General features: G+C 44.2%; 1 protein-coding gene across 1 annotated transcript in view; it reads right to left on the bottom strand.

Moving 5' to 3' along the window:
- Window positions 1-13,620, bottom strand: part of LOC140458812 (cell adhesion molecule CEACAM5-like) — a 40,015-nt gene extending 26,395 nt beyond the window's left edge. Inside the window, exons 1-3 of the mRNA XM_072553461.1 lie at window positions 13,566-13,620; window positions 11,816-12,091; window positions 894-975 (exon numbers count right to left, since the gene is read on the bottom strand). Coding sequence (XP_072409562.1) covers window positions 894-975; window positions 11,816-12,077 — 344 coding nt within the window. The 5' untranslated portion in view covers window positions 12,078-12,091; window positions 13,566-13,620. The remainder of the gene's footprint in view (window positions 1-893; window positions 976-11,815; window positions 12,092-13,565) is intronic.
- Window positions 13,621-14,138: the final 518 nt, after the last annotated feature.

Below are 14,138 nucleotides of genomic sequence, written 5' to 3'. Positions count from 1 at the left end.
CACAGTTTGTGCGTTTGGTCCCTAATGGGGCCTGCTCCTTCTCTGCCTCTTCTCTGACCCCGAATATACTTATAAAACACCTTTGGGTTTTCCTTCATAGTACTCACCATTACTTTGACCTGTCCCCTGGTTGTTCTCCTAATTCCCATTTTCAGTAACCCCCTGTATTTTCTCCGCTGAGGTATCTAGTGTTTTGACCCCTCGGTGTCTATCACAAGGGTTTTTTCCCCCATATCCAATCCTGTGCATCCACTGACATTCAGGGTTCTCTCAGCCTATCGGTCCTGTCCTTCACCTTTTTGGGAACATGTCAGCCCTGCACTCTCCCTTCTCTCTGTCGGTTATCTCACACCCTTATTGAGGTTTCTAGCACAGTGAGAATGAACAGGAAGTGCGATGCTGACCAGTCTGTCTATTCTAGGAGCTGCTGTACTGTCTTTGTAGGAAATTCTAACTAAACCAGTAAAAAAACATAAGTTTCAGTAAATTGTAACTGAACTTGCAGTGTCAGAATAAACATTATTCCCCAGTATTTATTCCAGTTCATCCTCATGACTGAATCCTTATTCACTGAATTCCATTGGTCAACAAAACTTCAGCTTTATGATAATCACCACTGCTTTCCCATCTATCTGTCACCACTCTCCACTCCCTCCCTCTGTAACCTCCTCTCGATCTGCAAATTACACTGTGGGATCTCTGTGTTACTCCACAACTGTTGTCAGGATGGGAGCCAGTGTATATCAGTGAGCACAGGGTGATGGGTGACCAGGACTAGGTATGAGTGTGTACACTGCCTCACTGCTGCACTGGTTCCCAAACAGACCTCGATAAGAACAACCTTTTACAAAGACTATTAACCATGAGCGTGTCCGAGCTGACGATGTCATTACCTTGGAGAAGTAACAGCAAGACGTAAAATTTCTTGATCAGTGTCTGCTCCCAGATATTTCATCAGCCTCACCCTCTCAAGCTCTGAAAGACAAAGGAGTTAATGAGACTTCACCTCTTGTCACCAGCTCTCGAGAGATCAGAACTGCTTTTAGACTAAGTCCTTGCAGACTACTTTGATTCTCTGTGGGATGATAGGTGCTCCTCAGAGAATTAGGAAGCTTCAAGAAGGTAAAACAACAAAATGTTTGAATTTCTATAGCAGCCTTCACCTCCTCAGGATGTACCAAAGCTCTTGTCTCTGCATTACCCATGCTCGTTGATGCAGAAAGATATTCTGTCTGACAGACTTGAGCCCTACAGCCAGATCTCACTAACAAACAGAAATCATTCATTGGAATATATCTTCACAACATCACAACATCAGCAAACAATGATGCTGGTCGCGGCAGAAAGTTCTTGCTGTGACTTTACTTACCCTGGACCTGTCCGAATGCTCGCCTGGGGAGGAACTGCCCACATACTCTGTCTGGGTGGAATGGCCACTTCCTGTGGTGTTCCCCTTGTGTATTTAATCAGAATTGTCAATGTGTCACTGTGAGTGAGAGCAGCAAGTGGTTCAAAGGGAGAAAGCAGCAATTAGCCCTGGATTACAAACACACTGTTAACCCTTTGTGTATCCTGATATTGTCTCTCTGCAGACCTGGGCAGCATTTAACATGGTCCAAGGGGGGGTGAATGGAGCTTCTCACAGACCTGAGGGGATGAATGTGACTCCTCCTGTTCCTGTGCTGAAGGCTTCTAGGGCTGGATGGACCTCATACTGGTCCAGTGTAACAGGCTCAAGGGGATGAGTGGTCTTGTTTGTGTCTAACAGGAACCAAGGGTCTGAAGTGGAATTGTCCTGTTTGTGAGTAACAGGCCCAGAGCTCAATAAGATAAAAGGTAGGAAGGAGGGACTTGGGGGAGGTGCGTTGGGAATGCGATAGGTGGAAGGAGGTTAAGGTGAGGGTGATAGGCCTATCACCCTCACCTTAACCTCCTTCCACCTATCGCATTCCCAATGCCCCTCCCCCAAGTCCCTCCTCCCTACCTTTTATCTTAGCCTGCTTGGCATACCTTCCTCATTCCTGAAGAAGGGCTTATGCCCGAAACGTCGATTCTCCTGCTCCTTGGATGCTGCCTGATCTGCTGCGCTTTTCCAGCAACACATTTTTCAGCTCTGAACTCCAGCATCTGCAGTCCTCACTTTCTCCCAGAGCTCAATAATAATAGCAACCTATTGAAGGCATTGACCATTGGAATCTGTGTGTGTCACATCACATCATCAAAGATATTGGTTGTGGAAGTGAATTGCAATAGCCTCATTACTTACCAACTGCCAGAACACTCTGCTTGGACTGAATGGCCTTCTCCTTTGCTGCTACCCCCTGCCTATTTAATTACAAACAATAAACCGCTTCTGGATAAATACCCAGTCCCTCGTATAGAGGACTTGGACACAATGTTGGCAGGGGGCGGGTGTTATCCTTCATGAAGCTGGACATGACCTATGCGCACCTGCCATTGCAGTTCGATGAGGATTCCCAGAAGTACGTTACCCATAAGGGTTTGTACCAATATACGAGACTGCCATTTGCGGGATCATCAGCCTGTACCATTTTGCAGTGCAGGGTGGAGAACATCTTCCAAGGTTTATTTCAAGTCACTATTTATCTGAGTGACGGGCTCATAACAGGTGTTATGGACCAGGTCAGACCCCTCAAAATATATTCGGAAGGTATACTAGACCCTAACTTTCTCTTTGTTCAAAGTAACTGCGATGTCCCAGATGCAATTCGATTGGTCAAAATATTCAATGTTAAGCAAAACACAATTTATTCAAACACTATAGTTAAACTACAAACAAAAAAAAAGGAACTTAACTACTTAACTACTCTAAGAATAACTTAACTACTCCACTGGAAAACTGAACAGAAAAATAGATTATTTTAAACTTAAACAGTTACTGTTCCAATATAGTTACACCTTGTATACACATCCTTGCCAAAAAGTATATTCAGAAAACAGAAATGTCTCACACACAACTCCAGCAGCCCTAGAGGTAAAACAAATCCAGAGAAACTTCAGAGACCGCATGTAGCAGCTGAGAGAGATCTATTGCTTTCTAACCCTACTGCCACAGTCTATTTTAGTCCATTTTTCTCCATCACCACCAAACGCCTCCTTCTTGCTTTATGAAAGTCACAACAATGCATTGGTGTTATGATATTGAAGGCATATACTGGATCATTAAGAGAGAGTGAATGCTATTCTGAACTGAGAGATTACAAGCACATAGATAGTTGTCTCAGAGTGTACTGGAAAATTGGGAACATGTAACATTTAGCTGTGAAATGGATACCTGAGTAGGTTGCTGTTTTGATAATAGTTCAAATTTAATCAGTGGTGAAACTTGAAAGGGTTCAGAAAAGATTTACAAGGATGTTGCCAGGTTCGGAAGGTTTGAGCTATAGGGACAGGCTGAAACACTGGGGCTATTTTCCCTGAAGTGTTGGAAGCTGAGAGGTGACCTTATAGAGGTTTATAAAATCATGAGGGGCATGGATAGGGTAAATAGACAAGGTCTTTTTCCTGGGGTGGGAGAGTCCAGAACTAGAGGGCACAGGTTTAGGGTGAGAGGGGAAAGCGACAAAAATGACCTTGAAGGCAACTTTTTCATGCAGAAGGTGGTGCATGTATGGAATGAGCTGCCAGAGGAAGAGGTGGAGGCTGGTACAATTACAGCATTTAAGAGGCATCTGGATAGGTGTATGAACTGGAAAGGTTTAGAGGGATATGGGCAAAGTGCTGGCAAATGGGACTAGATTAGGTTAGTGTAACTGGTCAGCATGGACGAGTTGGATTGAAGGGTTTGTTTCTGTCCTGTGCATCTCCATGACTGTAACCGGTTTAAGTTATGCCCCTGGATACTAAAACCTAACCAAGTTTGAATTTACTGTTTTGCCAACATCAAACCAATGAAACAATCTGATGTTGGGAATATAAAAATGCAGGCATTTTGACAATTGCAGATAGAGCAACTGCCATCAACACAGATCCAAGTATTTAGGAAACACTCTCTACCAAAGGTACTTATTCATAGGAAAGAAAGAAGACAACCTAGGGAAATCTTCATCCAGAAGAAGACAGTAGGTGAGCACTTTGGTGATAGCAAGCACAATTCTGTCATGTTTACTTTAGTGATATAAAGGGATAGGTGTATACCACTGGGCAAGAGTTACAGCTGGAGGAAAGGCAATTACAATGTGATTAGGCAAGATTTAGGAAGCATAGGATGGGGAGGGAAACTGCAGGGGATGGGCACATTAGAAATGTGGAGCTTATTCAGGGAAAAGCTCCTGAGTGTCCTAGATAAGTATGTACCTGTCAGGCAAGGAGGAAGCTGTAGAGCGCGGGAGCCGTGGTTTACGAAGGAAGTGGAATTTCTGGTCAAGAGGAAGAAGAAGGTTAATGTTCGGACGAGATGTGAAGACTCAGTTGGGGTGCTAGAGGGTTACAAGGTAGCCAGGATAGACCTAAAGAGAGAGCTCAGAAGAGCCAGGAGGAGACATGAGAAGTTGTTGGCGGATAGGATGAGGGTAAACCCTAAGGCTTTCTATAGGTATTTAAGGAATAAAAGAATGACGAGAGTAAGATTAGAGCCAATCAAGGATAGAAGTGGGAATTTGTGTGTGGGGTCAGAGGAGATAGGGGAAGTACTTAAATGAATATTTTTTGACAGTATTCACTCTAGAAAACGACAATGTTGTCGAGGAGAATACTGAGATACAGGCTACTAGATTATGTGGGATTGGGGTTCACAAGGTAAAGGTATTAGAAATCCTGCAGAGTGTGAAAAGAGATAAGTCCCCTGGGCTCGATAGGATTTATCCTAGGATTCTCTGGGAAGCCAGGGAGGAGATTGCTGAGCCTTTGGCATTGATCTTTAAATCGTCATTGCCTACAGGAATAGTCCCAGAAGACTGGAGGGTAGCAAATGTGTTCCCCTGTTCAAGAAGGGGAGTAGAAACAACCCTGGTAATTATAGACCAGTGAACCTTACTTCAGTTGTTGGTAAAGTGTTGGAAAAGGTTACAAGAGTTAGGATTTATAATCATCGAGAAAAGAATAATTTGATTAGGGATAGTCAGCACGGTTTTGTGACTCACAAACCTTATTGAGTTCTTTGAGAAGGTGACCAAAGAGGTAGATGAGAGTAAACCAGTTGATGTGGTGTGTATGGATTTCAGCAACGCGTTCGATAAGGTTCCCCATGATAGGCTATTGTATAAAATGTGGAGGAATGGGATTGTGGGAGATATAGCAGTTTGGAACAGTAATTGGCTTGCTGAAAGAAGACAGAGGGTGGTGGTTGATGGGAAATGTTCATCCTGGAGTCCAGTTACCAGTGGTGTACCGCAAGGGTTGGTGTTGGATCCACTGCTGTTCATCATTTTTATAAACGACCTGGATGAGGACGTAGAAGGGTGGGTTAGTAAGTTTGCAGATGACACTAAGGTCAGTGGAGTTGTGGATAGTGACAAAGGATATTGTCGGTTACAGAGAGACTTAGATAAACTGCAGAGCTGGGCTGAGAGGTGGCAAATGGAGTTTAATGCGGACAAGTGTGGGGTGATTCACTTTGGTCGGAGTAACCGGAATGCATAGTACTGGGCTAATGGTAAGATTATTGGTAGTATAGATGAGCAGAGAGATCTCGGTGTCCAGGTACACAGATCCTTGAAAGTTGCCACCCAGGTTGACAGGGTTGTTAAGAAGGCATGCAGTATTTTAGCTTTTATTAATAGAGAGTTCGAGTTCCGGAACCATTAGGTTATGCTACAGCTGTACAAACCTCTGGTGCGGCCGTACTTGGAGTATTGTGTTCAGTTCTGGTCACCGCATTATAAGAAAGATGTGGAAGCTTTGGAAAGGGTGCAAAGGAGATTTACTAGGATGTTGCCTGGTATGGAGGAAAGGTCTTATGAGGAAAGGCTGAGGGACTTGAGGCTGTTTTCATTGGAGAGAAAAATGCCAAAACAGCAGCAGTTTTAAAAGGGAGAAGAACAGACATGGTGAGGACAGTGCAGGAGAGAGAGAGAGAGAGAGAGAGAGAGAGAGAGAGAGAGAGAGAGAAAGAGAACCTGCACAGTTACTGCCTTTGCTGTTTTTGAATTCATGTATCGCTGGACACCGGAGTGCATCTTGGAAAATTAACAAACAGTGAATTTCACAACTAATCTTGGAGGAACCGGTTTGGGCGAAGTTCACAACACAGAATCAGATAAATTAATTGTTGTTTTAAGTCTGTCCAAGAGAAAGGCTGTATTAGTTATTACATTGGGTTCTTTCTTGATAATATGTTTTTGGAGATAAGTCTCTTGATTAAACTTAAAATATAAGCCATGGCTCCTAATTTAACCTGGTGCAGTGCTTTGTAGAGGAATAAGACATCGTTATTTTCTGGGTCTATAGATTATGAAGGAGCAAAAATGGCCTTTGCAGTGATATGTACTTCTTGTCAGATGTGAGAGTTTAAACAGAGTCTGAGGGTTACTGCGGATGATACCTGTCATAAATGCTGTTGGATGTGAATCTTATCAGATCGAGTGGATTGGTTGGAGCAATGAGGAATTTGCAACAGCAACAGTATGTGATGGATGGCAGTGTAAGGAAGGGGGGAAAGTCTCAGATACAGTCACATAGATGGGTTAACTCCAGGAAAGGTGAGAGAGGTCGGCACCTAGGGCAGGAGTCTATTGTGGACATACCCATTTCAAACAGGAATGCTGTTTTGGAAAATGTAGGGAGTGATGGATTCTCAAAGGAACGTAGCACGAACAGCCAAGTTTCTGGTATTGAGGCTGGCTCTAATGCAACGAGGGGTACATCGGCTTCCAAGAGATCAATTGTGTTCGGGGACTGTCTAATCCGAGGTACAGACAGACGTTTCTGTGGCCAGCAGAGAAAAGGCAGAATGGTGTGTTGTTTCCCTGGTGCCAGGATCAAGGATGTCTCAGAGAGGGTGCAGAATGTTCTCACGGGGGACAGGGGGCAGCAAGAGGTCACTGTCCACATTGAAACCAACGACATAGGAAGGGAAAAAGTTGAGATTCTGAAGGGAGATGACAGAGAGTTAGGCAGAAATTTAAAAATGAGGTCCTTAAGGGTAGTAATATCTGGATTACTCCCAGTGCTAAGACCTAGTGAGGGCAGGAATAGGCAGACAGAGCAGATGAATGCAAGGCTGAGGAGCTGGTGTATGGGTGGGAGAAGGATTCACATTTTTGGATCATTGGAATCTCTTTTGGGGTAGAAGTGACCTGTACAAGAAGGCTGGATTGCACCTAAATTGGAAGGGGACTAATATACTGGCAGGGAAATTTGCTAGAACTGCTTGGGAGGATTTAAACTAGTAAGGTTGGGGGGTGGGACCCAGGGAGATAGTGAGGAAAGAGATCAATGTGAAACTGGTACAGTTGAGAACAGAAGTGAGTCAAACAGTCAGGAAAGGCAGGGACAAGGTAGGACTAATAAATTATAATGCATTTATTTCAATGCAACGGGCCTAACAGGGAAGGCAGATGAACTCAGGGCAGGGTTGGGAACATGGGACTGGGATATCATAGCAATTACTGAAACATGGCTCAGGGATGGGCAGGACTGGCAGCTTAATGTTCCAGGATACAAATACTACAGGAAGGATAGAAAGGGAGGCAAGAGAGGAGGGGGAGTGGGGTTTTTGATAAGGGATAGCATTACAGCTGTGCTGAGGGAGGATATTCCCAGAAATACATCCAGGGAAGGTATTTGGTGGAACTGAGAAATAAGAAAGGGATGATCACCTTATTGGGATTGTATTATAGACCCCCTAATAGTCAGAGGGAAACTAAGAAACAAACTTGTAAGGATATCCCAGCTATCTGTAAGAATAATAGGGTAGTTATGGTCGGGGATTTTAACTTTCCAAACATTGACTGGGACTGCCATAGTGTTAAAGGTTTAGATGGAGAGGAATTTGTAAAGTGCGTACAAGACAATTTTCTGATTCAGTATGTGGATGTACCTACTGGAGAAGGTGCAAAACTTGACCTACTCTTTGGAAATAAGGCAGGGCAGGTGACTGAGATGTCAGTGGGGGAGCACTTTGGGGCCAGAGACCATAATTGTACTTGTTTTAAAATCATGATGGAAAAGGATGGACCAGATCTAAAACTTGAAGTCCTAAATTGGATAAAGGACAATTTTGACGATATTAGGCAAGAACTTTCGAAAGCTGATTGGAGGCAGATGTTCGCAGGTAAAGGGATGGCTGGAAAATGGGAAGCCTTCAGAAATGAGATAACAAGAATCCAGAGAAAGTATATTCCTGTCAGGGTGAAAGGGAAGGCTGGTAGGTATAGTGAATGCTGGATGACTAAAGAAATTGAGGGTTTGGTTAAGAAAAAGAAGGAAGCATATGTCAGGTATCGACAGGATAGATCAAGTGAATCCTTAGAAGACTATAAAGGCAGTAGGAGTATACTTAAGAGGGAAATCAGGAGGGCAAAACGGGGACATGAGATAGCTTTGGCAAACAGAATTGAGGAGAATCCAAAGGGTTCTTACAAATATATTAAGGACAAAAGGGTAACTAGGGAGAGAATAGGGGCCCTTAAAGATCAGCAACGCGGCTTTTGTATGGAGCCACAGAAAATGGGGGAGATACTAAACGAATATTTTGCATCAGTATTTACTATGGAAAAGGATTTGGAAAATATAGACTGGAGGGAAATAGATGGTGACATCTTGCAAAATGTCCAGATTACAGAGGAGGAAGTGCTGGATGTCTTGAAACGGTTAAAGGTGGATAAATCTCCAGGACCTGATCAGGTGTACCCGAGAACTCTGTGAGTTTGCAGTAGTGCCAGTGTATCATGACAGTATCATGCTGGGCCTCTTGCTGAGATATTTGTATCATCGATAGTCATAGGTGAGGTGCCGGAAGACTGGAGGTTGGCTAACGTGGTGCCACTGTTTAAGAAGGGCGGTAAAGACAAGTCAGGGAATAAGCCAGACATTTGACAAGGTTCACCATGGGAGACTGATTAGCAAGGTTAGATCTCATGGAATAAAGGGAGAACTAGCCATTTGGATATAGAACTGGTTCAAAGGTAGAAGACAGAGGGTGGTGGTGGAGGGTTGTTTTTAGACTGGAGGCCTGTGACCAGTGGAGTGCCACAAGGATCGGTGCTGGGTCCTCTACGTTTTGTCATTTACATAAATGATTTGGATGCGAGCATAAGAGGTACAGTTAGAAAGTTTGCAGATGACACCAAAATTGGAGGTGTGGTGGACAGCGAAGAGGGCTACCAGATGGGCCAATGAGCTGAGAAGTGGTAGATGGAATTTAATTCAGATAAATGCGAGGTGCTGCATTTTGGGAAAGCAAATCTTAGCAGGACTTATTCATTTAATGCTAAGGTCATAGGGAGTGTTGTTGAACAAAGAGACCTTGGAGTGTAGGTTCATAGCTCCTTGAAAGTAGAGTCGCAGGAACATAGGATCGTGAAGAAGGCGTTTGATATGGTTTCTTTTATTGGTCAAAGTATTGAGTACAGGAGTTGGCATGTCACGTTGCGGCTTTACAGGACATTGGTTAGGCCACTGTTGGAATATTGGGTGCAATTCTGGTCTCCTTCCTATCGGAAACTCAAAAGGGTTCAGAAAGGTTTTACAAGGATGTTACCAGGTTTGGAGAGTTTGAGCTATAGGGAGAGGCTGAACAGGCTGGGGCTGTTATCCCTGGAGCGTTGGAGGCTGAGGGGTGACCTTATATGACTCTATGATTCTCTATGTCCACAAATGGGACTCTTGAATGAGATATTATTCTCCTGGTCAGAGCTCCAGAGTAGCTGCCAGGCATTCTGAAGGGGGAGGGTGAACAACCAGCTGTTGTGGTACATGTCTATACCAAAAAAAAAGAAATGTGATTCTGTAATAGGAATTGAGAGTGTTAGGGAATAGATTAAAAAGAAAGTCATAAAATATCTTTAGCTGACAGGATCAAGGAAAATCCCAAGGCTTTTTATAAGTATATTCAGAGCAAGTGCAGCATCTCCTCAAAAGCTGCCTCTGCACCGAGCTTTAGAAGGTCTGTAATGCTGATTTTTGATCTTACTTTTCATTTTTCTAATTCATACCTAAGATTTTGTGCCTAGATATCTTTGTTCCTAGGATCATGCCAGATATGGTGACTTTGTACACTTTTTGCTCTAGTGCCAGTGTATCATGACAGTTTTATGGCACAAAGTGAAATAACCAAATTAAACCAGCCATTGAACTACTGTATTTGCAACACAGTAACATTGTTGAAGGCCTCAACGAGCACCTCAGTGGTTCCTAACCAGACGTTTGAATAAGCAATCCCATACTTTGCAAATAATGAAATTTCAGAAACCAGTTTGTACCTGAAACAAAACACTTCACTATTTATTAAATACACAATAAGTTCAGCAAAGAGAAAATGATCTCTCTGTAATCTAATTAATGTTTACGTTTCAAACCCGAAACATTTGGTTTCAGACCCCATTCACACAAAAGACAGATAGACAGACAAACTAACATAAAAGAAATATCATAATTGGCCAGATTGCCGAAACTATTTTCATGTTGCATTGTTTCACAGGTAGGAATGGGGCTGCTTTTTCAAAACACTGATTAGGGTCACCTTCTCAGTTCACCCAGGCAAAAGTACCAATACTTCTAATGCAACTTCCTACTCTTTGGAATTCTAAACGCCGACATGACAGATTTGGCACAGAGCTTTCAAATCTTCAAGCTGCCTTTGTTAGAAGCCAAACTCATCTACACAGCAAATACACAAAATTACTTCAGTTCTGGTTCTGCCCTGATAGTCTGATCGCCTCTTCCTGAGGTCTCAATAACCATTAAACAACTGCTGTCTGCTTCAACATAGGGCCTCTTCCAGACTTGCTGGAACCAATTCCCAGATACAGACCTTGTTAATAGCCACCTTCTGCTATCTGTTTAAACACAATACCCTTCACTTTGTCTGTTGGAATTCCTTTAACCAAGAATCTGCCTGCAATTATCCTCCAGGCCTGCCCTCACAAACAAACAGATGCTTGTTGATCTGCGATCTTCCTTTTACCTCAAGCTATCCCAAATTCCACAGTTCCTTTTCAGCTCATACTTCCCAATTCACAACTCCAACCAAAACTGGTAAAACAATACAAACAAAAATAATGAGAGTTCTAACATTAGTTACTTCCTTTATTACCTGAGGCTGCATGCCATCAGGTCCAGGGGACTTGTTGGCCTTTTCTCCCACTAGTTTCCCTGGTTCATTTCCTCTTGTGAGCATTACTGTATTTATTTCCTCCCCTTGGTTATTTTAGAATTTACTGGAATACAGTGGGACCACCTCTTATTTCATACTGTCCAGTGATGTGCAGGTTAGTGTGGATTGGCAATGCAAAATTGTCCTATAGTGTCCAGGGATGTGCAAGCTAGGTGAGTTAGCCAATGGAAACGTGGGGATATGAAGCTAGGCTGTATCTGGGATGCTCATCAGAGGGTCAATGTGGACCTGATGGGTTGAATGGACTCTTTACACCCTACAGACATTCTATGATTGACTGTATCTCTTCTCTGCCCTACATTCCAGGATTCAATTTGGTGAACCCTCAATGTGCTGACTCTAAGTTAAGCAAATCCTTCCTCAGCTGAGATGACTCAAGCTGTAAACTGTCAAAACCTCCCAGCTGTTATTTGAGGCGACTGACAAATGGGAGTAGAGCAATGTGAACACTGAGGGCTGTGCTGAACACTCAGTGTGAGGGCAGGGAGTCAGACATCAATATCAGGGCTGCTTACTTACTCCCAAACATTATCCTGCAAACGTCTGATCTGTTGGCACTGACTGAGTTCCCCGCCTCACAGGAGTACACACCCTCCTGTCTGTGAGTGATTCTGTACAAGGTCAGGTCTCTCTCAGATGATTCCAGAGTCTCAGTCTCCTCTCTCTGTCTCCGTTCCCACTTGTACCAGCTGGTTGGGGGGTTGCTGTCGCTGGTGCAGGTCAGGGTGATGTTGTCACCTTCGTGTATCGTACTGTCCGATGGAGAGATCGACACCTTCATGTTCCGCGGGGCATCTGACAGAAAGGGACAAGACTCTCAGTGAGATATAGCATTACTTGAGCATCACTCACTAAGAGAGACATTGCAAGGGGTGACGTAACAGGAAAATCGGTCACAGATCCCACAGGGCAGATAACTTTACAATTTTTCAATTAAAGGGCTCAGCTTTTAAGGAAGAGAAAGGGTGAGAGGTAATGTGCAGGTCAGGTGAATTGGCCATGCTAAATTGCCAGTAGTATTAGGTGCTGGGGTAAATATAGAGGAATGGGACTAGGTGGGTTGCTTTCGCAGGTCAGTGTGGACTTGTTGGGCCAAAGGGCCTGTTTCCACACTGTAAGTAATCTAATCTAATCTTAAAACAGATTAAGGACAGATTGCCAAAGTTCAGGGCTGCAAATAGGAGAGTGGATCGGAAAATACTCAAGAGGCTGAAACTGGAAGGTGTTACAAGGATAGGGAGGGGGTGTAGGGAATGGGGATCATTACGGAGACAGAGAGGAATGTAGGGACTGGGGGAGGTCCAGAGTAGGGAGGAGTGTAAGGACCAGTGGAGGTTACAGACACAGAGAGGGGTGTCGAGGCAGGAGAATGATACAAGGATAGGGAGAGGTTTTGGGACCAGAGCGGGTTCCAGAAATAGGGAGGGGGTAGGTACTGGAGAACGTTATGGAGATTGGGAGGAGTGTTGGGGCTGGAGGAGGTAACAGAAATAGGGAGGGGGTGATGGGAGGGATTTGAAAACCTATAATGGGAAATGTATAATCATGTGTTGCTGGACTGGGGAACGATGCATGAGAGGGAGTGAGAAGAGGGTGATTCGAGAAAGGGACTCGCTGTGAGTTCAGAGACTGGGGGGCAGTGACATTTTGGATAAGTAGCTCTCATGCAGTGAGCAGTGACAGAGACCGGGGAGTTTACATTGGGAAAAGGTCAACCTGGGAATCTCACTCACAGAGCACCTCGATCCTGAAGCTCTTTGAAGTTTGTTTTCCAATAATGTTTTCCGCTTCGCAGTAATAATCTCCAGATTCCGTTGGGGTGATGGAGCGAATGGTCAGGATGTTCCCTGTCCCCTTGTTAGCTGCTGTGTCCACAGCAATCCACCAGAATTCCTCAATCCTCACATCCTGAAAGAGGCCATTCATCCCCTCTTCTCCATGCTAGAAATTCTCCTTCCCAGCTGCATCCTCCTCTGTAATGCCTGACTACCCAACTTAAGCATGGAGAACAGGGATTTGTGCACAGTACTCCGAGTGTGGTCTAACTGATGGATATAGAGACCAGGGAACTGTGCACAGTGCTCTGAATGTGATCTGAGGGATACGGAGGCTGTGCTTGTACACAGTCCTCCGAGTGTGGTCTGAGGGCTATTTTCTGCATATCCCACATCTTCTTTACTTACACTTCACATTAATGTGTTTGGATTTAGATTCTTGGAAGCTGACAGAATTCCATGCTGTACAGGTGTAGCTGCATGATGCATCATACCTGGTGGGTTGAATCCTAATTGTGTCAGTATTTCCTCACAAATCTCTCCACTGTCCGTTGCACACTTTCCACCAGCTGTACGTATTAACCAGCTTTACTTCGACACGTTATTGTGATCTGGGTTCCCTCCTTCACTGCATCTCCTGACATAATCTCCATGTTTCTTGGTCCAACTGTGGGAAGAGAAGTTCATCCAAGATTTCAGAGTCCCTCAAATATCCAAAGTCCGCAGGAAACCAGTGGTCTCGCAGGAAGGGGGAGGGGCGAAAGCAGAAAGCTTGCTGATCAGAAATGAAATGAAGAAATGTGACAAACAATGGCAATAAAAGACAATGTGCATTTGCATAGGACCTGCTTAACCAGGAGATGGTTGCAAGGGGTAAAACAGCAAACCAATTCCAAACTGCCTCAACAAACTCAAGGGTGGGTGATCATTATGTCAGGAGAAAATGTTGTTTTTAAGGTACATCTTGGAGGAGGTGGGGGGGCGAAGAGAACGAGAGGGAGAGAAAGAGATATGGAGGGGTGCAGGGAGAGAGCACCCGAGCAGTTGAAGGCATGGCCCATGATGCC

The sequence above is a fragment of the Chiloscyllium punctatum genome, chromosome 34 (genome assembly GCF_047496795.1).
Source record: "Chiloscyllium punctatum isolate Juve2018m chromosome 34, sChiPun1.3, whole genome shotgun sequence".
NCBI lineage: Eukaryota > Metazoa > Chordata > Chondrichthyes > Orectolobiformes > Hemiscylliidae > Chiloscyllium > Chiloscyllium punctatum.
Note: the sequence above shows the minus strand (reverse complement) of the source record. Positions and strands in the feature narration are given on the sequence as shown.